The sequence below is a fragment of the Salmo salar genome, chromosome 01, assembly GCF_965601325.2.
Source record: "Salmo salar chromosome 01, fSalSal1, whole genome shotgun sequence".
Classification (NCBI taxonomy): Eukaryota; Metazoa; Chordata; class Actinopteri; order Salmoniformes; family Salmonidae; genus Salmo; species Salmo salar.
Genome location: NC_138291.1, coordinates 6,291,835 through 6,315,000, shown reverse-complemented (window position 1 = coordinate 6,315,000; position 23,166 = coordinate 6,291,835). Strand labels below are relative to the sequence as shown.

Below are 23,166 nucleotides of genomic sequence, written 5' to 3'. Positions count from 1 at the left end.
ATTCTTTTGAAATATGTTTTTCTGTGAGTTTAATCTGACTGCTTATTAACAATGACTGTTTTGAATCCTGTTTGTGTTTTTTCATTCAGGTATATGTTTCTTTGTTAGTTTATCTAACTGTGACCACTGTGTGTTCTAGTTGAGTTCCAGGTCTGATAGTCCTCCAGCCATCCCCCCCAGGCTACCCCCTCCTCTCCCCAGGATCCAGCCCCGCGTCCCGGTCTACAACGGCCCCAGCGACGGCCCCCTCTCCAGCCCCCCACTACCACCTCCCCGGGACCCCCAGCCAGACACCCCTCCACCCGTCCCCCAGAGACCCCCAGAGATCTTCATCAACTACCCCTTGAACCTTCAACCCTCCCCTGTCGGACGCTTCCACTGGGACTTTTGCAGCTCCCCGTCGTCCCCCGGCACGCCCCCGGGCACCCCGTCTCCCCGCGTCCCCCGACGGAGCTGCCCACTCAGCGCCAGTCAGAACAGTCTCTGCCCGCTCCCGCTGCCCATCATGGCGCCCCCCGTGCCCCCTCGCCACAACTCCAACTCCTCCCCCCAGCTCCCCAAACTCCCCCCAAAGACCTACAAGAGGGAGCTGTTGCCGCCCCCATTACAGAGCCTCTCATTGGTGGAGAACACGGACACTAGCCAATGAGGAGCCATCTGCTTCTTTTGTTGTTGCTATTGTTTTTTGTTGTCAACATGGAAGCCTTTGAGTTGCTCCACACAATACAAACTGCAAACAAACTATGTCCTACATCAAACTATGTCCTACATCAAACTATGTCCTACATCAAACTATGTCCTACATCAAACTATGTCCTACATCAAACTATGTCCTACTTGATGACCTGGAGCGGATAAAAACAAACAAACTAATCGTGATTTTAAAGCTACTGATCGTAAAGAAGACTTAGTTTCCAACCCCGCCCACTCATCTCCTGCCACGCCTCTCAGGAATCAGTAGCTCCACCTTCATGCCAATAGAAAATACACCACAGTGTGCCAGCCAATGAACAAGTAGCCTCAAGACACTGATTCAAACTCCTCCTCTCTCTGTGTGTGTGTGCGAGTGTCACATACCTGTACACAGCACAACACACACGTCACTGTGTTTCTTTCTTGGTACAGACATCCCACTCTGTGCTCGAGTGGACAGGACAACAAGCTATGCTCTGGCAGTTGCCCTCCTCCTATCCTGACAAGTAGTTTTATGTTTTTACCCCGGGCTGTCCAGCCCGTCCTGGTCCAGTGCGGTAACCCCATCCTCTGTGTTTCCGTTGTTCCATTGGCACACTGTAGTGCTAGGAGCAGCATTCACTCACTCACTCACCCAGGACGTCAGTCAGTCCTGTCTTGTGGCTCACTGACAGACAGACAGTCACTGGACCTGTTCGGACCTCACTGCTCTTTTATGATCAAACTTATCAATTGCTCTGTACTGCGGTTCTGTCTGGAGCAAGCATGAGCAGAGTGTTTTCAGAATCCTCTGAGTCCTCTCAACTCTTTCCATTGTGTTCTGTTGTTCTCTACTAAACTCTTAATTTAGTAGCCAAAGGTTTTATTTGATTCAGGGGGATAACTAAGGGATAAAAAAAAATTTTTTTTTGGAGGAATGATAAGACAAACTAAAAATGGGATGCAAATTATATTTTCATTCATTCAGAACTGACTGAAAAGCGTTTAGCAAAAAAAACAAAAAAATAGTTTTTTGCTACGGTGTGCGACTAATGAATAAACACCCTGCTGGTCGTAGCTGCACCCTCTACTTCAGATGTTAGCCTTTAATCCCACAGCACTGACCTATAACCTGAGGCAGGGAGCCATTCAGAATGAGGGAGAGAGACAGACGGATGGACAGATGGGATGGACAGATGGACGGTGAGTGTGTAGGGTAGGATCCACTTGCACATTTAGCTGGGGCAGGGCAGCAGGGACGTCTCGTTGTCTACCCTCGTCAGTCATGTGATGGAGAAGTCTGTCTGTGTCTGGACTATAGAAAACGATAAGAGGCCTCTAGTGGTCAAAAGGCTATATTAGCATGGGCAGCGCCATTGAGGGCTTCCGCCATTTTAAAGTAGTCAAGATTGGCAACTGGGTGGGGATTCCTGTGAGTTGTAGCCTCAGTGGCGCTGCCCGTGCTGTCACAGACGCTATAATGGCGCTGATATAAATATGAGTCCTCTATCTATCTCAATGGAGCTGCCCATGCTGTCACGGCGCTGATATAAATATGAGTCCTCTATCCATCTCTATGGGGCTGTGATATAAATGAGTCCTCTATCTATCTCTATGGAGCTGCCCATGCTGTCACAGACATGAATGAGTTCTCTATCTCTATGGAGCTGCCCATGCTGTCAGACGCTATAATGGCACAGATATAAATGAGTCCTCTATCTATCTCTATGGAGCTGCCCATGCTGTCACAGACATAAATTAGTTCTCTATCTATCTCTATGGAGCGGCCCATTCTGTCAGACGCTATAATGGCACAGATATAAATGAGTCCTCTATCTATCTCTATGGAGCTGCCCATGCTGTCACAGACATAAATGAGTTCTCTATGGAGCTGCCCATGCTGTCAGACGCTATAATGGCACAGATATAAATGAGTCCTCTATCTCTATGGAGCTGCCCATGCTGTCACAGACATAAATGAGTTCTCTATCTATCTCTATGGAGCTGCCCATGCTGTCACAGGCATAAATTAGTTCTCTATCTATCTCTATGGAGCTGCCCATGCTGTCAGACGCTATAATGGCACAGATATAAATGAGTCCTCTATCTATCTCTATGGAGCTGCCCACGCTGTCACAGACATAAATGAGTCCTCTATCTATCTCTATGGAGCTGCCCATGCTGTCACAGACATAAATTAGTTCTCTATCTATCTCTATGGAGCTGCCCATGCTGTCACAGACATAAATGAGTTCTCTATCTATCTCTATGGAGCTGCCCACGCTGTCACAGACATAAATGAGTCCTCTATCTATCTCTATGGAGCTGCCCATTCTGTCACAGACATAAATTAGTTCTCTATCTATCTCTATGGAGCTGCCCATGCTGTCAGACGCTATAATGGCACAGATATAAATGAGTCCTCTATCTATCTCTATGGAGCTGCCCATGCTGTCACAGACATAAATGAGTCCTCTATCTATCTCTATGGAGCTGCCCATGCTGTCAGACGCTATAATGGCACAGATATAAATGAGTCCTCTATCTATCTCTATGGAGCTGCCCACGCTGTCACAGACATAAATGAGTCCTCTATCTATCTCTTATGCCTGGACAAAGCCCAGATTTAAGAAGAAGAGTAGGATGAGTGACAACAACATTGAGATATCTCTTTCTTTGGCCAGGGAGGTTATTAGCAGCCAGACTTTTCTTTCTCCAGCTCCTTGAAGGGATACTTTGGGATTTTGCCCCAGTGTACTTCCCCAGAGTCAGATTAATTTGTGTATACCATTTTTTTACATCTCTGTGTCCAGAGTGAAGGAGGTTAGAGGTAGTTTCGTGAGCCAATGCTAACTAGCGTTAGCGCAATGACTGGAAGTCTATGGGTATCTACTAGCATGCTCTTTTTTTAAAGCTAACCTGGTCCCAGATCTGTTTGGCCTTTTGGCCTACTCTGTTCTCTTATGGTCATTTGTCATGACAATTCCATATGGTGTTGGCAAGAACAGACTGGCAGCCAGGCTAGCTGAAAAGCCAAGATGATGTCTTAACTCAAACTAAGTGCCCCTAAAGGTTTGTGCTGCTGTCTGTCTGTCCAACACTATCTGCAGCTCTTTTACCATCATCCCCACCTCATACGCATCAACCCCACCAAAGCCTGGAACAAATGAACAGTTGGCTCCTCTAGTGGACAAACTGGGGACTGCTCCACAGCGCCCCTAGTGGACAGGAGGACAAACAGCCCCCCCCCTGAGTGGACAAACTGGGGACTGCGCCACAGCGCCCCTAGTGGACAGGAGGACAAACAGCTCCCCCTGAGTGGACAAACTGGGAACAAGGGGTTGTTTCAGATACCTGGACTCTATTAACCAGGTGTCACTGTCCTTCTCTCTCTCCTCTCAAAAAAAAATGCCATTTCATTTTAAAATACTGAAATAACATGGGTCATGCTCAGATGTGCCTTTTTTTATTTCGTTTTCTTTACAGAGTAAGCGAAAGGTGTCTTTAAATGCTATTAAAAAAAAACTCATCCGATAAATAAATATGGTTGGCTATGTAATGCTTAGAACAAAAATATGTACACTACAAAAGGTTTGTGGATACTGTGCATATAACATGTATACACTAACTAAATAATTTGTATAAAGTGATTTCTCATTCTCATTGTATTATATTTTATATATATATATATATATACCACTTCCCCTCCACTGCACCCCTTTGGTCAAACGTTGCCTATCAATCCAATGTTGCTACAGTCAGATAAAACGGGTCATTGTGTCGCCTACTTTTTTTAGTTTACAGACAATCTCCCCCCAGCAGACGTAGAATGTCGACCCTGGGAGTTAAACGGAAGAAAGACGTGTCCCTAAGCTGAGTTCCAGATTTACTTGTGTTGTCTTGCCAACTGTTATGTTGTCACACCGCTGGTGGTAGTGGAGGGAAACACACTTTACTTTCCTTTTTTGCTGCCTAACAGTTTACCCACAGTTTACCCACCGTTTACCCACAGTCTACCCACAGTTTTATCCACAGTTTTACAGAAAAATTCACTCATTATTGGCAGTGTTACTTTTTCCATCACAACAGGCGATCAGAGTTTACCCACCTATTTCTTTTTATTCTACCACTAACATCACTGACCACAAGTCATGGGTTATTGTGGCATTGTACTGTATGTTGTTGTCACGACACGTGTGACGATGACCATAGGAGTTGGAAATACAGTACAAACAGGTGTGGGACTCAGGTTCATTTCTCTCTCCTCCAAGCCAGTGTAAAATAATGCGTTCCAAATGGCACCATATTCCCTACATAGTGCACTACTTTTGAACAGAGGGTCCTGGTAAAAAAAAAAAAGTAGTGCACTATGTAGGGAATATGGTGCCATTTTGGATGTACCCTAAGAAAATGTACAGTTAAACATCATGCAGAGCACTTACTGACTTAGAAGTACCGCCTCCTAACTAATGATGCCTTCTGATAGGTCTGCTTCCTTTGTAGTACCGCCTCCTAACTAATGATGCCTTCTGATAGGTCTGCTTCCTTTGTAGTACCGCCTCCTAACTAATGATGCCTTCTGATAGGATGGGGTCTGGTTTTGAAAATACTTTCAAACGCTAATTACTCTTATTATTAAAACCAAGGTTGGAATTGTTGCATTAAGACATTTTTCTGAGTGAGAAAAACAGAACACGCCATTTGTGCACTTCAGGCTGTCCTGTTAAAGAGGTGTCAGTGAGATGGGTCTTGTCTGTTAATGCCATGAGGTATAATGGAGACTGTTAAAGAGGTATTGTCTGTTTATTAAACTCACTTTCCCCATCAGGACTAAAGAAACCAGGGTTAGGCTGAATTCCAGACAATTCAGGAAATACACTGAAATTACAATTCTTGTGCTTTTCAATGATGACAATTTGGAATTAGGTTTTACTTTCTGAATTGAAATGGAATTGACCCCAACCCTGACGTTATGACCGATTCACACTACAGGGCCAACCCGAGCAATACTGGACTGGATATTATCTTTTCACATTGTCCTTTTCCAGTGTGTGGTTCAAGCAACTATGGTGGATACTGGATGTGTAACCAGCCCCTGTAGAGCTTGGCTTGGTGTGGCTCAGTAGTAGGAAAAGGCTACTAGTACCACTTCACCTTTCCCCGACAACATCTCCAAGCGCCTTCCCACCGAACACACGTAGCCATAGGAACCATCTGACCAGCAGCCTCTCTGCTGACCCTTGACCTCTTTTCACATATGACCACGGACACAACGGAATCTAGCCTTACGGAACTCTGACATCGTCCTCTGTGATGTCACATCCTGCCTTTAAATGCTCACAGCGCCACTGTTCCCCTGTTCAACATGGTTTCCATTGAGTCAGTCTGTAGTGTGGATGTTTATTTATAGACTTTTCTTTTCAATCCAGTAAGAAACACGTGTTTTGTGTTTTCCATTGCAAAAAAAAAGGTTTTTGCTACGGTGTGCCCTGAGGAACAGGACCCTGGTTTAGCTCCTTCTGTAGAAGTGCTTTTAATAGCTTGATCCAGCTGTGGGTTGATTTGGTTTACTTGATGGTGTGTGTGGACTTTTATAACTGTGGTTTTGTATTATTAATGGTCTTGATGAGATTAATTTAATACATCACACAGTCTTAATCACATTCTGCTATCTTACGTTACATCTCACATGGAACCCTATTCTTTATGTAGTGCCCTAGTTTAGACCAGAGCCTGGGCCAGTGCCCTAGTTTAGACCAGAGCCTGGGTTGGTGCCCTAGTTTAGACCAGAGCCTGGGTTGGTGCCCTAGTTTAGACCAGAGCCTGGGCTAGTGCCCTAGTTTAGACCAGAGCCTGGGCTAGTGCCCTAGTTTAGACCAGAGCCTGGGCTAGTGCCCTAGTTTAGACCAGAGCCTGGGCTGGTGCCCTAGTTTAGACCAGAGCCTGGGTTGGTGCCCTAGTTTAGACCAGAGCCTGGGCTAGTGCCCTAGTTTAGACCAGAGCCTGGGCTGGTGCCCTAGTTTAGACCAGAGCCTGGGCTGGTGCCCTAGTTTAGACCAGAGCCTGGGCTAGTGCCCTAGTTTAGACCAGAGCCTGGGCTAGTGCCCTAGTTTAGACCAGAGCCTGGGCTGGTGCCCTAGTTTAGACCAGAGCCTGGGCTAGTGCCCTAGTTTAGACCAGAGCCTGGGCTGGTGCCCTAGTTTAGACCAGAGCCTGGGCTAGTGCCCTAGTTTAGACCAGAGCCTGGGCTAGTGCCCTAGTTTAGACCAGAGCCTGGGCTGGTGCCCTAGTTTAGACCAGAGCCTGGGCTAGTGCCCTAGTTTAGACCAGAGCCTGGGCTGGTGCCCTACAGGTAACTGACAAAATAAAGGAAACGCTTGAGGAAATTAGGGATATTGTAAGCAGGTACTTCCCCACAGGTGTGGAATTAACATCCTGTCATTCTTAGGGTCATGTATAAAAATGCTGGGCAGGCCATGTTGGCCATTATTTTGGCTACCCTGGCTAGAAGAAATCACAGTGACTTTGAGAGGAGTGATTTGTTGGGACACGTTTGCCAGGTGCTTCAGTGACAGACTGCTCAACTTGCTGATGTTTCACAATATGCCATGGCCGTCTCAGTCACCAGATCTCAACCAAATGTAACACTTCTGGGAGATTCTGGAGCGGCACCTGAGCGGCAGCGTTTTCCACCACCATCAACAAAACGCACAATAATGGAATTTCTCGTGGAAGAACGGTATCGCACATAACCAAGGTAAGTAGGGGTGTATCTTCTGCGTACCCCCTGATAAATGGAAAACTTTTAGCTAAAACAGAATAATGATATAACTACTCTTTATATAATTACATCTGAACACTGACTGAATGCGCGTACATCAAGTAAAGTATCAACTGACTTGTTGTGTTGTGGCCATAGAAATATAATCCATAGAAGGGATTTGGAACTTTTCACTGGTAAACTCAAAATGGCTGCCAGTCCTGATTTGAATAGTCACTTTAGTTCTATTTGTCTTTGTCCTGTCAGTGAATGGCTAATCGGCCTTTTGCAAGTTTCAAAATACAATTGTGAGGAAATATGTTTGGAAAGCAATTGCTGAAAAGAGAAGATTTAATCTGTCCGTAAATGGCTAAAATTTTCTATATCAACAGTGACGAACAGCACTGTTTTCCCAAAGTAACTCGAGCCTATTTTGGGACCATCACCAGTGAAAATGCTAGGCTACGCATATTCATGCTATCTTTATCATCGGCTGAGTCAGTGCTCCTGGAAAGTTGATTTAGTAGTCTACGGTAGCCTATAATATATATATTTCCTCCTAATATTGTACAATCCCTTCTTTTTATTGGCCCTGGCACATGTCAAGATGTTTTTATTCATCTGTTTGACAGGGGAAAGGGGGATTCCTAGTCAGTGGTACAACAGAATGCCTTCAGCTGAAGTGTATCTTCCATATTTAACACAACCCCTCTGAATCAGAGAGGTGTGGGGGGGGGGGGGGGGGGGGGGGGGGCTGCCTTAATCGACATCCACGTTTTCAGCGCCCAGCCTACAGTGGGTTAACTGCCTTGTTCATGTCCCAGAACGACAGATTTTTACCTTGTCAGCTCGGGGATTCGATCCAGCAACCTTTCGGTTACTAGTCCAACGCTCTAACAGACAGATCAATTAAAAAGAAAAAAAGATTCTGATCACGTCTCCTTTCATGTAGACCTAAATAACGTAGATTTGAATTAAATGTGTTTATAAAAATGTCCCCATGTGTGGAAATCCTCCAAAACGCTGAACTTTATTCAACTATGTGATAAAATGTGACGTTAGAATGTGTTATTACAATTTCCTGTAAATTACAATTTCCTGTAAACAGAGAATTGGGTGCCATTTGGGACACGGTATGTCCTTTTTTTCAGGACCTGCGTGTTGGTCAGAGCGACTGATCTGGGATGAGCCGAAATCGCTTCTGATTTTCAAGTGTTCTTGTTTCAGGATCATTCGTATCCACCTTATTGTCTTTAGGGGCCCTTGTACGGTAGCACTGTGCTGTTACAGGGATGTCTAGTGTGTAATGCTAGTCATGCAGGCTGGTCAATCTTTCAGATGATGCTGCAGTGCAAACCTTAAAGATGAGGGAAACGGTGCCACTGGCTGCCTCACCACCATTGTTATTGTTTTTGTTGCAGACCTTAGACTGTGATCAGTACAGTCTCTCACACACACAGTACAGTCTCTCTATCACACACACAGTACAGTCTCTCTCACACACACACAGTACAGTCTCTCTATCACACACACAGTACAGTCTCTCTCTCACACACACAGTACAGTCTCTCTCTCACACACAGTACACATTCTCTCTATCACACACACAGTACACATTCTCTCTCTCACACACACAGTACAGTCTCTCTATCACACACACAGTACAGTCTCTCTCTCTCACACACAGTACAGTCTCTCTCTCACACACAGTACACATTCTCTCTATCACACACACAGTACACATTCTCTCTCTCACACACACAGTACACTCTCTCTATCACACACACAGTACAGTCTCTCTCTCACACACACAGTACAGTCTCTCTCTCACACACACAGTACAGTCTCTCTCTCACACACACAGTACAGTCTCTCTCTCTCACACACAGTACAGTCTCTCTCTCACAGTACAGTCTATCTCTCACAGTACAGTCTCTCTCTCACACACACAGTACAGTCTCTCTATCACACACACAGTACACATTCTCTCTATCACACACACAGTACAGTCTCTCTATCACACACACAGTACACATTCTCTCTATCACACACACAGTACAGTCTCTCTTTCTCTCTCACACAGTACAGAGTCTCTCTCTTTCTCTCTCTCACACAGAACAGAGTACCTCTCTCTCACACACACACACACGCAGTACAAAGTCTCTCTCTTTCTCTCTCACACAGTACTGCAGACCTCATGGGTTGGTTTCTGAAATGCTGGTTTCTCTCCCACAGTGCTGTTAGTCCTCTGGGTTGGTCTCGTGACAGACCATAGATGCTAATCAAGTAGCCAGTATGCAAGAGATTTGGTTGCTGTGCTGATTGCTCGGATGGTGTCCCACAGTGCTGTAGTCCTCTGGGTCAGTCTGTCAGACAGTCTTTCAGATGGTCTATATCTCCCACAGTGCTGTAGTCCTCTGGGTCAGTCTGTCAGACAGTCTTTCAGATGGTCTATATCTCACACAGTGCTGTAGTCGTCTGGGTCAGTCTGTCAGACAGTCTTTCAGATGGTCTATATCTCACACAGTGCTGTAGTCTTTGTCGGTTGATCTCTCAAATAGTGCTGCAGACTTCTAGGTTGGTCTCACAGACAGTTTCCCTCTCTCATACAGTGCTGCAGGGCCCCTCACTGTCCTCCTCGCTCTCATCCCACACTGCAACACCTCCCATGGCTCCTGCCTGGACGTGGCCAACTCTCGGCTGGGTTTGGAACCTAGAAGACGGGGAATGAGACAGGGAATGAGACCCTTCATCAACCTGTATTATAATGTAGAAGGAACCAGTACTCCTTACCTTAGCTTTTTGAAGTTAGGAAATGTCTGCCTCTCAGTGGCTTGAACCGGTCTGAAGCCTTGAGGTGTATTCTCCTTTACTGGCGCTGCATCTTCCTAGTTCACACCGGGATAAGGGAACAGGATTAGATGTCTGCAGTTCACACAGTGACGCGGGAACAGGATTAGATATCTCCCTAGTTCACATCGTGATAAAGGAACAGGATTAGATATCTCCCCAGTTCACATCGTGATAAAGGAACAGGATTAGATATCTCCCTAGTTCACATCGTGATAAAGGAACAGGATTAGATATCTCCCTAGTTCACATCGTGATAAAGGAACAGGATTAGATATCTCCCTAGTTCACATCGTGATAAAGGAACAGGATTAGATGTCTGCAGTTCACACAGTGACGCGGGAACAGGATTAGATATCTCCCTAGTTCACATCGTGATAAAGGAACAGGATTAGATATCTCCCCAGTTCACATCGTGATAAAGGAACAGGATTAGATATCTCCCTAGTTCACATCGTGATAAAGGAACAGGATTGGATATCTCCCTAGTTCACATCGTGATAAAGGAACAGGATTAGATATCTCCCTAATTCACATCGTGATAAGGGAATAAGATTAGATGTAGATACTGTAGAGAACATTGTAGCAGAGATCATATCTGTCCTGGCCAGATCCTAGCCTGGTCCCTATTCTTTTTGCAATGACAAGACAAGTAGCCACCCTTTGCCTTGATGACAGCTTTGCACATTATTGGAATTCTCTCAACCTGCTTCACCTGGAATGCTTTTCCAACAGTCTTGAAGGAGTTCCCACCTATACTGAGCACTGTTGGCTACTGTTTCTTCACTCTGTGGTCCAACTCATCCCAAACCATCTCAATTGGGTTGAGGTCAGGTGATTGTGGAGGCCAGGTCATCTGATGCAGCACTCCATCACTCTCCTTCTTGGTCAAATAGCCCTTTCACAGCCTGGAGGCGTGTTTTGGGTCATTGCCCTGTTGAAAAACAAATGATAGTCCCACTAAGCACAAACCAGATGGGATGGCGTATCGCTGCAGAATGCTGTGGTAGCCATGCTGGTTAAGTGTGCCTTGAATTGTAAATAAATCACTGACAGTGTCACCAGCAAAGCACCCCCACACCATCACACCACCTCCTCCATGCTTCACGGTGGGAACCACACATGCGGAGATCATCCGTTCACCTACTCTGCATCTCACGAAGACACGGCGGTTGGAACCAAAAATCTCAAATTTGGACTCCAGACCAAAGGACAGATTTCCACCAGTCTAATGTCCATGGCTCATAATTCTTGGCCCAAGAAAGTCTCTTCTTATTATTGGTGTCCTTTAGTAGTGGTTTCTTTGCAGCAATTCCACCATGAAGGCCTGATTCACACAGCCTCCTCTGAACAGTTGATGTTGAGATGTGTCTGTAACTTGAACTCTGTGAAGCATTTATTTGGGCTGCAATCTGAGGTGCAGTTAACTCTAATGAACTTATCCTCTGCAGCAGAGGTAATTCTGGGTCTTCCTTTCCTGTAGCGGTCCTCATGAGAGCCAGTTTCATCATAGCGTTTGATGGTTTTTGCGACTGCACTTGAATAAACTTTCAAAGTTCTTGAAATGTTCTGTATTGACTGACCGTCTTAAATGATGATGGACTGATGGACTGTCATTTCTCTTTGCTTATTTGAGCTGTTCTTGCCATAATACGGACTTGGTCTTTTACCAAATAGGACTATCTTCTGTATACCACCCCTACCTTGTCACAACACAACTGATTGGCTCAAACGCATTAAGAAAGACAAACATTTCTCAAATTAACCTTTAACAAGGCACACCCTGTTAATTGAAATGCATTCCAGGTGACTACCTCATGAAGCTGGTTGAGAGAATGCCAAGAGTGTGCAAAGCAGTCATCAAGGTAAAGGGTTGCTACTTTGAAGAATCTTAGATTAAAAAAATATTTTGATTTGTTTAACACTTTTTTGGTTACTACATGATTCCATGTGTTATTTCATAGTTTTGATGTCTTCACTAGATGTCTTCACTATTATTCTATAATGTAGAAATTAGTAAAAATAAAGAAAAACCATTGAATGAGTTGTTGTGTTTTAACTTTTGACTGGTACTGTATATATTGATATAATGGTACTGTATATATTGATATAATGGTACTGTAAATATTGATATAATGGTACTGTATATATTGATGTAATGGTACTGTATATATTGATGTAATGGTACTGTATATATTGATGTAATGGTACTGTATATATTGATATAATGGTACTGTATGTGTTTATATATTGATATAATGGTACTGTATATAGTGATATAATGGTACTGTATATAGTGATATAATGGTACTGTATATAGTGATATAATGGTACTGTATATACAGTTGAAGTTGGAAGTTTACATACACCTTAGTCTGAAGGTACCACGTTCATCTGTACACGCAATAGTACGCAAGTATTAACACCATGGGACCACACAGCCGTCATACCGCTCAGGAAGGAGACGCATTCTGTCTCCTAGAGATGAACGTACTTTGGTGTGAAAAGTGCAAATCAATCCCAGAACAACAGCAAAGGACCTTGTGAAGATGCTGGAGGAAACAGGTACAAAAGTATCCACAGTAAAACTAGTCCTATATCGACATAACCTGAAAGGCTGCTCTGCAATGAAGAAGCCACTGCTCCAAAACCGCCATAAAAAGTCAGACTACGGTTTGCAACTGCACATGGGGACAAAGATTGTACTTTTTGGAGAAAGGTCCACTATTTGGCCATAATAACCGTCGTTATGTTTGGAGGAAAAAGGGGGAGGTTTTCAAGCCGAAGAACACCATCCCAACCGTGAAGCACGGGGGTGGCGGCATCATGTTGTGGGGGTGCTTTGCTGCAGGAGGGACTGGTGCACTTCACAAAATAGATGGCATCATGAGGATGGAAAATTATGTGCATATATTGAAGCAACATCTCAAGACATCAGTCAGGAAGTTAAAGCTTGGTCACAAATGGGTCTTCCAAATGGACAATGACCCCAAGCATACTTCCAAAGTTGTGGCAAAATGGCTTAAGGATAACAATGTCAAGGTATTGGAGTGGCCATCACAAAGCCCTGACCTCAATCCTATAGAACATTTGTGGGCAGAACTAAAAGCGTGTGCGAGCAAAGAGGCCTGAAACCCAACTCAGTTACTCCAGCTGTCAGGAGGAATGGGCCAAAATTCACCTAACTTATTGTGAGAAGCTTGTGGAAGGCTCCCCGAAATATTTGACCCAAGTTAAACAATTTAAAGGCAATGCTACCAAATACTAATTGTGTGTATGTAAACTTCTGACCCACTGGGAATGTGATGAAAGAAATAAAAGCTGAAATAAATCATTCTCTCTACTATTATTCTGACATTTCACATTCTTAAAATAAAGTGGTGATCCTAACTGGCCTAAGACAGGGAATGTTTACTAAGATTAAATGACAGGAATTGTGAAACTAAGTTTAAATGTATTTGGCTATGGTGTATGTAAACTTCCGACTTCAACTGTATATTGATATAATGGTACTGTATATATTGATATAATGGTACTATATGTGTTTATATATTGATATAATGGTACTGTATATATTGATATAATGGTACTATATGTGTTTATATATTGATATAATGGTACTGTATGTGTTTATATATTGATATAATGGTACTGTATGTATTGATATAATGGTACTGTATGTGTTTATGTATTGATATAATGGTACTGTATATATTGATATAATGGTACTGTATATATTGATATAATGGTACTGTATATATTGATATAATGGTACTGTATATATGGATGTAATGGTACTGTATATATTGATATATGTGTTTATATATTGATATAATGGTACTATATGTGTTTATATATTGATATAATGGTACTGTATATATTGATATAATGGTACTGTATATATTGATGTAATGGTACTGTATATATTGATATAATATGTGTTTATATATTGATATAATGGTACTGTATATATTGATGTAATGGTACTGTATATATTGATATAATATGTGTTTATATATTGATATAATGGTACTATATGTGTTTATATATTGATATAATGGTACTGTATATATGGATGTAATGGTACTGTATATATTGATATAATATGTGTTTATATATTGATATAATGGTACTATATGTGTTTATATATTGATATAATGGTACTGTATATATTGATATAATGGTACTGTATGTGTTTATATATTGATATAATGGTACTGTATGTGTTTATATATTGATATAATGGTACTATATGTGTTTATATATTGATATAATGGTACTGTATATATTGATATAATGGTACTGTATGTGTTTATATATTGATATAATGGTACTATATGTGTTTATATATTTATATTATGGTACTGTATGTGTTTATATATTGATGTAATATCTGCCAGTTAGCAGATGTTTTCATCCAAAGGGACGTAGAGTCATGTGTGCATACATTACTAGACAAGGGCCAGAGTTCAAGTCAAAGGTCAGTGTCGATAACCACAGCACTTCGACTTTTTAAACGTAATTTACGCTTGGGCCGACATCTTTAGGCGTTCACCATGAGTTCGATCTCTGGGAGCTTTTAAAAGACGTGTTGTGGATCGAGAGCGCATTGCGCCTGACGACAACGTGCCATTGATTGAACACAGCCAGGGTTGCATCATTGATTGAACACAGCCAGGGTTGCATCATTGATTGAACACAGCCAGGGTTGCATCATTGATTGAACACAGCCAGGGTTGCATCATTGATTGAACACAGCCAGGGCTGCATCATTGATTGAACACAGCCAGGGTTGCATCATTGATTGAACACAGCCAGGGCTGCATCATTGATTGAACACAGCCAGGGTTGCATCATTGATTGAACACAGCCAGGGTTGCATCATTGATTGAACACAGCCAGGGTTGCATCATTGATTGAACACAGCCAGGGTTGCATCATTGATTGAACACAGCCAGGGTTGCATCATTGATTGAACACAGCCAGGGCTGCATCATTGATTGAACACAGCCAGGGCTGCATCATTGATTGAACACAGCCAGGGCTGCATCATTGATTGAACACAGCCAGGGCTGCATCATTGATTGAACACAGCCAGGGTTGCATCATTGATTGAACACAGCCAGGGTTGCATCATTGATTGAACACAGCCAGGGTTGCATCATTGATTGAACACAGCCAGGGTTGCATCATTGATTGAACACAGCCAGGGTTGCATAAAGATGGATAAAGACCTGTTTCGGTGGTTCATCCCAGATGGGTCTGAAGACACTGGTAGGGAGGAGAGGAGGTGGTCCCTTAGTCACGCTGATGACTCTGTTCCCATAGGGTCCCGCTGGCCCTGGTGCCTGACCCTGTCCCTCCGGGCCCGCTGGACCTGCCTGGTGTCGAGGACTTCGAGAAGAAGGGTATGGCAGCCTGGGTATCTGCCACCTCAGACATACCGTCCGTTCTCTGGGTGAATCCCTCAGCTGCTGCTGTGTGTACGAGGGCTTCAACAGAACAGGCACCTGACTGTCTGTGTCCTCTTCCTCCTCCTCGGTATTACTCGCTTCCCCCTCCCTCCTCAGGGTCCCGTCTGGGCTACAGGTGGTGACAGAGGAGTAGTCGAACACGGAGGTGTCCCCGACGTCCTCCTCCGTGTCACAGTCATCAGTGCTTCTCTGAACCATGTGAGGACCAGGGGTCTGGGGTCCATGTCCTTGTCCCATAACCCCCGTAGCCTGGCTAGGAGACTCCTGTCCAGAGTCGCTGTCCCCCCACCCAGGGGGTGCCGTATGGAGGAAGGCGCTGATGTCCCCGCCGTAGACCAGTCCAGCCAGGCCACAGGAGTCATGGAGATGAGACTGAAGGGTCCCCCCTGTCCTGTCTCTGTAACATCTCTTCTTCCGTACAGTACCGGTAGGCCAACAGGCAACAGGCATGCTCTGGCAGCCAGCGGCACAGTTAGATAGACGTGTGCTTAGTGGTTGTTCTTCTCTAGGGAGAGAGATCACATGAAATAGCTTCACGTCAATTATAACGCCACTTACAGGTAGCAGACACTGTTATCCAGTAACTACAGAGAGTACATGCAGACATTCTGTTGTATACTATGCCATTTCAGCAGACGTTCTGTTGTATACTATGCCATTTCAGCACACATTTTGTTGCATACTATGCCATTTCAGCAGACGTTCTGTTGTATACTATGCCATTTCAGCAGACATTTTGTTGTATACTATGCCATTTCAGCAGACGTTCTGTTGTATACTATGCCATTTCAGCACACATTTTGTTGCATACTATGCCATTTCAGCAGACGTTCTGTTGTATACTATGCCATTTCAGCAGACATTTTGTTGTATACTATGCCATTTCAGCAGACGTTCTGTTGTATACTATGCCATTTCAGCACACATTTTGTTGCATACTATGCCATTTCAGCAGACGTTTTGTTGCATACTATGCCATTTCAGCAGACGTTTTGCTGCATACTATGCCATTTCAGCAGACCTTTTGTTGCATACTATGCCATTTCAGCAGACGTTTTGCTGCATACTATGTCATTTCAGCACACGTTTTGTTGCATACTATGCCATTTTAGCAGACATATTTGGGGCATTTTCTATCTGTGACTTTTGACAACGTTTCACTGCTGAACATGACCTTGGTGTATGTTCTGCATTGTGCCTCTAGAGGCCGCTTACTCTCCCAGGCCACCAGATGGCGACAGAAACACACTCACCGTTTCCCAGCAGCATCACGGGACTCCTGTCTGTGTTTCTGTGTGTCCGTGGCAGGGCAGAGCTGGCTTCTGCGATCGCACGACTTGGCACAGGGACAGGCAGAGCAGCTGCCACTGAAACACAGAGGAACTGCTGAGTGGGGACAGTCTGGACACTCCAATATGTCGTGTTTCAGGCAGATCTTAAAATAAGCATGACTGTCTATGTGACCGTCTGTCTATGTGACCGACTGTCTATGTGACCGTCTGTATGATGATTGAAATCTCTCCCACAAGATCCCATGATGGATCTTAGACTTGGAGAACATTTTTGGAATTATATTGAATTTCATATATATATATATATATACACACACATTACATGTATATATATATACACACATTACATATATATATATATACACACATTACATATATATATATACACACACATTACATATATATATATATATATATATATATATATATATATATATATATATACACACATTACATATATATATATATACACACACATTACATATATATATATATACACACATTACATATATATATATACACACACATTACATATATATATATATATATATATATATATATATATATACACACATTACATATATATATATATATACACACACATTACATATATATATATACACACACATTACATATATATATATACACACACATTACATATATATATATATATATACACATTTCATATGGGTGTCTGATTATTTTGTTTGGCCTGTTTATTGGCTTGTAAACGACTAAAGACTGAATTCCATGATTATTCAGTGAATGGTCTGTCGTGACAGACTTAACTGTCAAATTGAGTAGCTGCCCAGTGTGCACATGATTAGAGGAGGGGAATGGTGGAGGAGACGAGAGGAGGAGAGTGGTGGAGGAGACGAGAGGAGGAGAGTAGTGGAGGAGGGAAGAGGAGACGAGAGGAGGAGAGTAGTGGAGGAGACGAGAGGAGACGAGAGGAGGAGAGTAGTGGAGGAGACGAGAGGAGGAGAGTAGTGGAGGAGACGAGAGGAGGAGAGTAGTGGAGGAGGGAAGAGGAGACGAGAGGAGGAGAGTAGTGGAGGAGACGAGAGGAGACGAGAGGAGGAGAGTAGTGGAGGAGACGAGAGGAGGAGAGTAGTGGAGGAGACGAGAGGAGGAGAGTAGTGGAGGAGGGAAGAGGAGACGAGAGGAGGAGAGTAGTGGAGGAGACGAGAGGAGGAGAGTAGTGGAGGAGACGAGAGGAGATGGATGGTGTGTGATTTAGTTCTGAAATGATTCTGTGGTTCTGTGTGAAATGGAACCCTGGTCACTGTAGTCTTTACTGCTTTAGTCCAGGGCCACAGAGACCAACCCATAGGGCCCTGGTTAAAAGGTTGAGCACATAGGGAATAGGGTGCCATTTGGGGACACGGCCAGGGAGTGACTCTTACTAACCTGGGCCCGGCCATTCTTCCTCCGTCTCCCCATCGGACGTCTTCCTCCAGGATGAGGTGACAGCGGGAAAGGATGCTCCTCAGGACCCTCTCTGACCCCTGGAGGAGGCTGCAGTCTGGGTGATCGCTGTCAGTCCACTGCAACAGACTCTACAGGGAACAGGATTATACTCAGAGAAAATGATAGTTGCATTCTGGGTGATCACTGCCTGTAGACAAACAGACTCTACAGGGGAACAGGAATTATACTCAGAGAAACTGATATATAATATACTGGAGTTGCATTCTGGGTGATCACTGCCTGTAGACAAACAGACTCTACAGGGGAACAGGTTTCAGTCAGAGAACCGCAATAATATAAAAATATATTCCATTTAGTAGCCGCTTTTATCCAACGTGATTTACAGTAAGTAGTGCATATAAATATTCATATGTTTGGCCCCAGTAAGAAATGAGCCCGCGACCCTGCCCGTTGCAAGGGCCATGTTCAATTAACTGAGTCATACTTCTGCTTAGTGTCACCTGTCCATTTGAGATTATCCTCACTAGATTGGCGATCATAGAGAGACACTCGAAGAAGGAGAAGGAGAAGAAGGAGAAGGAGAAGGAGAAGGAGAAGAAGGAGAAGGAGAAGGAGAAGAAGGAGAAGGAGGAGAAGAAGAAGGAGAAGGAGAAGAAGAAGGAGAAGAAGGAGAAGGAGGAGAAGGAGAAGGAGGAGAAGGAGAAGGAGAAGAAGGAGAAGGAGAGGTGGACCAACCTGAATAAGGGTTAGGTAACTGTGGATTCGAGAGACTGGTGCCAACAGCAGAGAAAACAGTTGGACTTCCTCTCTTTCCTTCGTATAGCTCTGTAAACAAACGTGAACGTGGAGATATTCAGATCACTCACTTCACTACGACCATTTTGAAAAGATAAGACCTGTACATTAAAGATCTGGTTAAAAACCTATGGGTTTTACCCACCTGTGTGTTTTGTATTTTCCCATTGAGCATTATTCTGTTGAATTCTATAGAAAGAAACGTGGCCAGCGCTGTCGTGTATCCATGGTATATGTCCAAGAAAGATGACTTGAGGAGACAAACAGGAATAGTTGTGAGGAGGATATAGATGAAGATTAGATAGAGATAGATATATAGAGAGATAGATGGATGTAGATTAGATAGATATAGATATATAGAGAGATAGATAGATATAGATGTAGATTAGATAGATATATAGAGAGATAGATATAGATATAGATATAGATGTAGATAGATATATATATATATATTCAAATCTCTACAGTTTGAAAGAACAACCAAAAAATAATAATATATATATATTTTTATTTTTAACCTTTATTTAACCAGGTAAGTCAGTTAAGAACAAATTCTTATTTACAATGATGGCCTACCAGAAGGCAAAAGGCCTCCTGCGGGGACGGGGGCTGGGATTAAAAATAACAAAATAAAATACAATTACAGGACAAAACACACACATCACGACGAGAGAGACCTAAACACAACAACATAGCATGGCAGCAATACAACATGACAACAACATTGTACAAACCATTATTGGGCACAGACAACAGCACAAAGGGCAAGAAGGTAGAGACAACAATACAATAGTCAAGATGGGATTTCGGTATGCTACCGTACTTACATCATTGTGGCCTACGAGTTGGACGAAGATGTCTCCCACAAGGCCTTTCCAGTCGTGAGCAGACAACCTCTGCTCCAGAGTGTTTCTGAACAGAAGGTGGCGCTGCAGCAACTCCTCCACAAACTTCAGGTAATTCTGACTACAGGAGTAAACAAAGAGAAAACACAACGAGAAAACAAGGAGAACAATGAGAACACAAGGAGAACAATGAGAACACAAGGAGAACAATGAGAACACAAGGAGAACAATGAGAACACAAGGAGAACAATGAGAACACAAGGAGAACAATGAGAAAACAGAGAGAAAACAAGGAAATCCCCGAAGAGTTCGTTTTTAAGGGATGTAGTACTGTCAATATGGCCTGACTATTGATTGACAGGTGATTACCAGGGTGTTTTTGTTCGTTTTTCTGTACTTATACCCCATTTTCTACCCAATGTTGTGATATCCAATTGGTAGTTACAGTCTTGTCTCATCGCTGCAACTGCCCGTACGGACCCTGGAGAGGTGAAAGTCGAGAGCCGTGCGTTCTCTGAAACACGACCCTGCCAAGCCGCACTGCATTCTTGACACACTGCTCGCTTAACCCAGAAAGCCAGCCGCGACAATGTGTCGGAGGAAACACCGTCCAGCTGGCAACCGAGTCATCTTGCAGGTTCCCGGCCGCCAGAAGGAGTCGCTAGAGAGCGATGGGACAAGGAAATGCCAGCCAGCCAAACCCACCCATAACCCGGACTACACTGGGCAAATTGTGCGCCGCCTCATGGGTCTACCCGGTCACGGCCGGCTGTGACACAGCTTGGGATCGAACCCGGGTCTGTAGTGACGGCTCAAGCACTGCGATGCAGTACCTTAAACCGCTGCGCCACTCGGGAGGCGGGCACCCTATTTTCTATAGCTAGAGCCCATAGGGCTAGTGAATAGGGTGCCATTTGGGATTATTTTCCCTTACGAAAAATGTATCAACGCCTACAAAAATATCCATTAATTACAATCCCCATAATAATCCACACTGGACTGTGGTAGCATGATAGCATTGGTTCTGACCCAAATGGCACCCTATTCCTTATACAGCGCTCTACTTTTGGGTATATATAGGAAATAGGGTACTAGTTGAGTTTGTCCTTACTATGGCTCCAGGTCCTTCTGCAGAGCAGGAGGTGTTCTGTACTTGTCGTAGAGCTGGTTTAAGGTCGACACGTATTCCCATTCTGAGTGGAGAAGTTGCATCGTCACTTGTTGCCTTGCATCTGTGGATGAGAAACTGGTGTAAATTTATTGTCGCGCCGGTGTTGTGTCGAAAATCCCCCCCCCCCCCCTCGCCAGAACCCCCCAACCAATTTCCTTAATTTTTTTGTCTAGAGTCAAATACTTTCTGTGACACACATCAGAGTCAAATACTTTCTATAGAACAAACTTCGTCAGGAGGGATAGGAATTAATAATGAACGTATGTGTGTTATAATAAACATAGAGGAGGGAGTAAAATGTAGGCAAGCAATAAACATTTCAGAACAACTACTAGTCCAATAAGACATGGGAGAGATGACGAATTTTAGCAAAGAGATTTATTTATAGACTAACACTAAAATCAGTAACGGATTTAGGTACGGGTGACTTGGGCAGCCGCCCAGGACGGCATCTTTCCGACCCCAGGTGCGGGCGGGCTCTGAAAGGGAGGGGGGGGTTCATCTTTGCCTTGATCCTGACTAGTCTTCCAGTCCCTGGCGCTGAAAAACTTCCCCACAGCATGATGCTGCCACCACCATGCTTTACCGTAGGGATGGTGCCAGGTTTCCTCCGGACGTGACGCTTGGCATTCAGGCCAAAGAGTTCAATCTTGGTTTCATCAGAACAGAGAATCTTGTTTCTCATGGTCTGAGAGTCCTTTAGGTGCCTTTTGGGAAACTGCAAGTGGGCTGTCATGTGAGGAGTGGCTTCCGTCTGGCCACTCTACAATAAAGGCCTGATTGGTGGAGTGCTGTCGAGATGGTTGTCCTTCTGGAACGTTCTCCCATCTCCACAGAGGAACTCTGGAGCTCTGTCAGAGTGACCATCGGGTTCCTGGTCACCTCCCTGAGCAAGGCCCTTCTCCCCTGATTGCTCAGTTTGGCCGGGTGGCCAGCTCTCGGAAGAATCATGGTGCTTCCAAACTTCCTCCATTTAAGAATGATGGAGGCCACGGTGTTCTTGGGGACCTTCAATGCTGCAGACATTTTTTGGTTCCCTTCCCCAGAACTGTGCCTCAACACAATCCTGTCTCAGAGCTCTACGGACAATTCCTTTGACCTCATGGCTTGGTTTTTGCTCTGACATGCACTGTCAACTGTGGGACCTTATATATACAGGTGTGTGCCTTTCCAAATCATGTCCAATCAATTGAATTTGCCACAGGTGGACTCCAATCAAGTTGTAGAAACATCTCAAGGACGATCAAAGGAAACAGGATGCACCAGAGCTTAATTTCAAGTCACATAGGTCTGAATACTTATGTAAATAAGATATTTCTGTTTTAATTTTAAATAGAGTTGCAAAAATGTCTAAAAACCTGTTTTCACTTTTCCATTATGCGGTATTGTGATGTCATTATGGGGTATTGTGATGTCATTATGGGGTATTGTGATGTCATTATGGAGTATTGTATGTAGATTGATGATGGGCAAAAACTATTTCATAAATTTTAGAATAAGGCTGTAACAAAATGTGGGAAAAGTGAAGGGGTCTGAATATTTTCTCAGAATGCATTGTACATGCCAATATTTCATGATTTGACCGCTTTCTGTCTCCTTTCAACACTTTTTAAACTTTTGGTGCCAGCTAGAATGACATAAGAAAGTATTGAAGACGACTAGCTTGATTGAGCCTCCGGCATGTATATCTCACTAGGTCAGGATATTTGAACACCATAAAGGCCTGATTGGTTGTATAGTTGGTATAGCTAGAACCAGACAACAACAGCTAACCTCAACACAGTAGCTAGCTAGCTAGTAGTAGCTAGCTCACATCCAAATGCCAGTCCTACATTTTTCCACAAAACAGCTAGCTAGCAAAATCAGTTCATCACCA

General features: G+C 43.7%; 2 protein-coding genes across 3 annotated transcripts in view; one reads left to right on the top strand and one right to left on the bottom strand.

Moving 5' to 3' along the window:
- sos2 (son of sevenless homolog 2 (Drosophila)) overlaps positions 1-4,335 on the top strand; it is a 98,037-nt gene extending 93,702 nt beyond the window's left edge. For both annotated transcript variants that reach the window (XM_045708836.2, XM_045708977.2), the window contains one exon: positions 140-4,335. In XM_045708836.2, the coding sequence (XP_045564792.1) occupies positions 140-649 (510 nt within the window). In that variant the 3' untranslated portion in view covers positions 650-4,335. The remainder of the gene's footprint in view (positions 1-139) is intronic.
- A 4,036-nt stretch (positions 4,336-8,371) lies between these two features.
- Positions 8,372-23,166, bottom strand: part of si:ch211-67f24.7 (uncharacterized) — a 29,390-nt gene continuing 14,595 nt past the window's right edge. The window contains exons 4-12 of the mRNA XM_014195417.3: positions 21,231-21,351; positions 20,102-20,240; positions 19,420-19,524; positions 19,215-19,304; positions 18,459-18,607; positions 17,010-17,123; positions 15,517-16,261; positions 10,226-10,320; positions 8,372-10,145 (exon numbers count right to left, since the gene is read on the bottom strand). Of these exons, the coding sequence (XP_014050892.2) occupies positions 10,037-10,145; positions 10,226-10,320; positions 15,517-16,261; positions 17,010-17,123; positions 18,459-18,607; positions 19,215-19,304; positions 19,420-19,524; positions 20,102-20,240; positions 21,231-21,351 (1,667 nt within the window). The 3' untranslated portion in view covers positions 8,372-10,036. The remainder of the gene's footprint in view (positions 10,146-10,225; positions 10,321-15,516; positions 16,262-17,009; positions 17,124-18,458; positions 18,608-19,214; positions 19,305-19,419; positions 19,525-20,101; positions 20,241-21,230; positions 21,352-23,166) is intronic.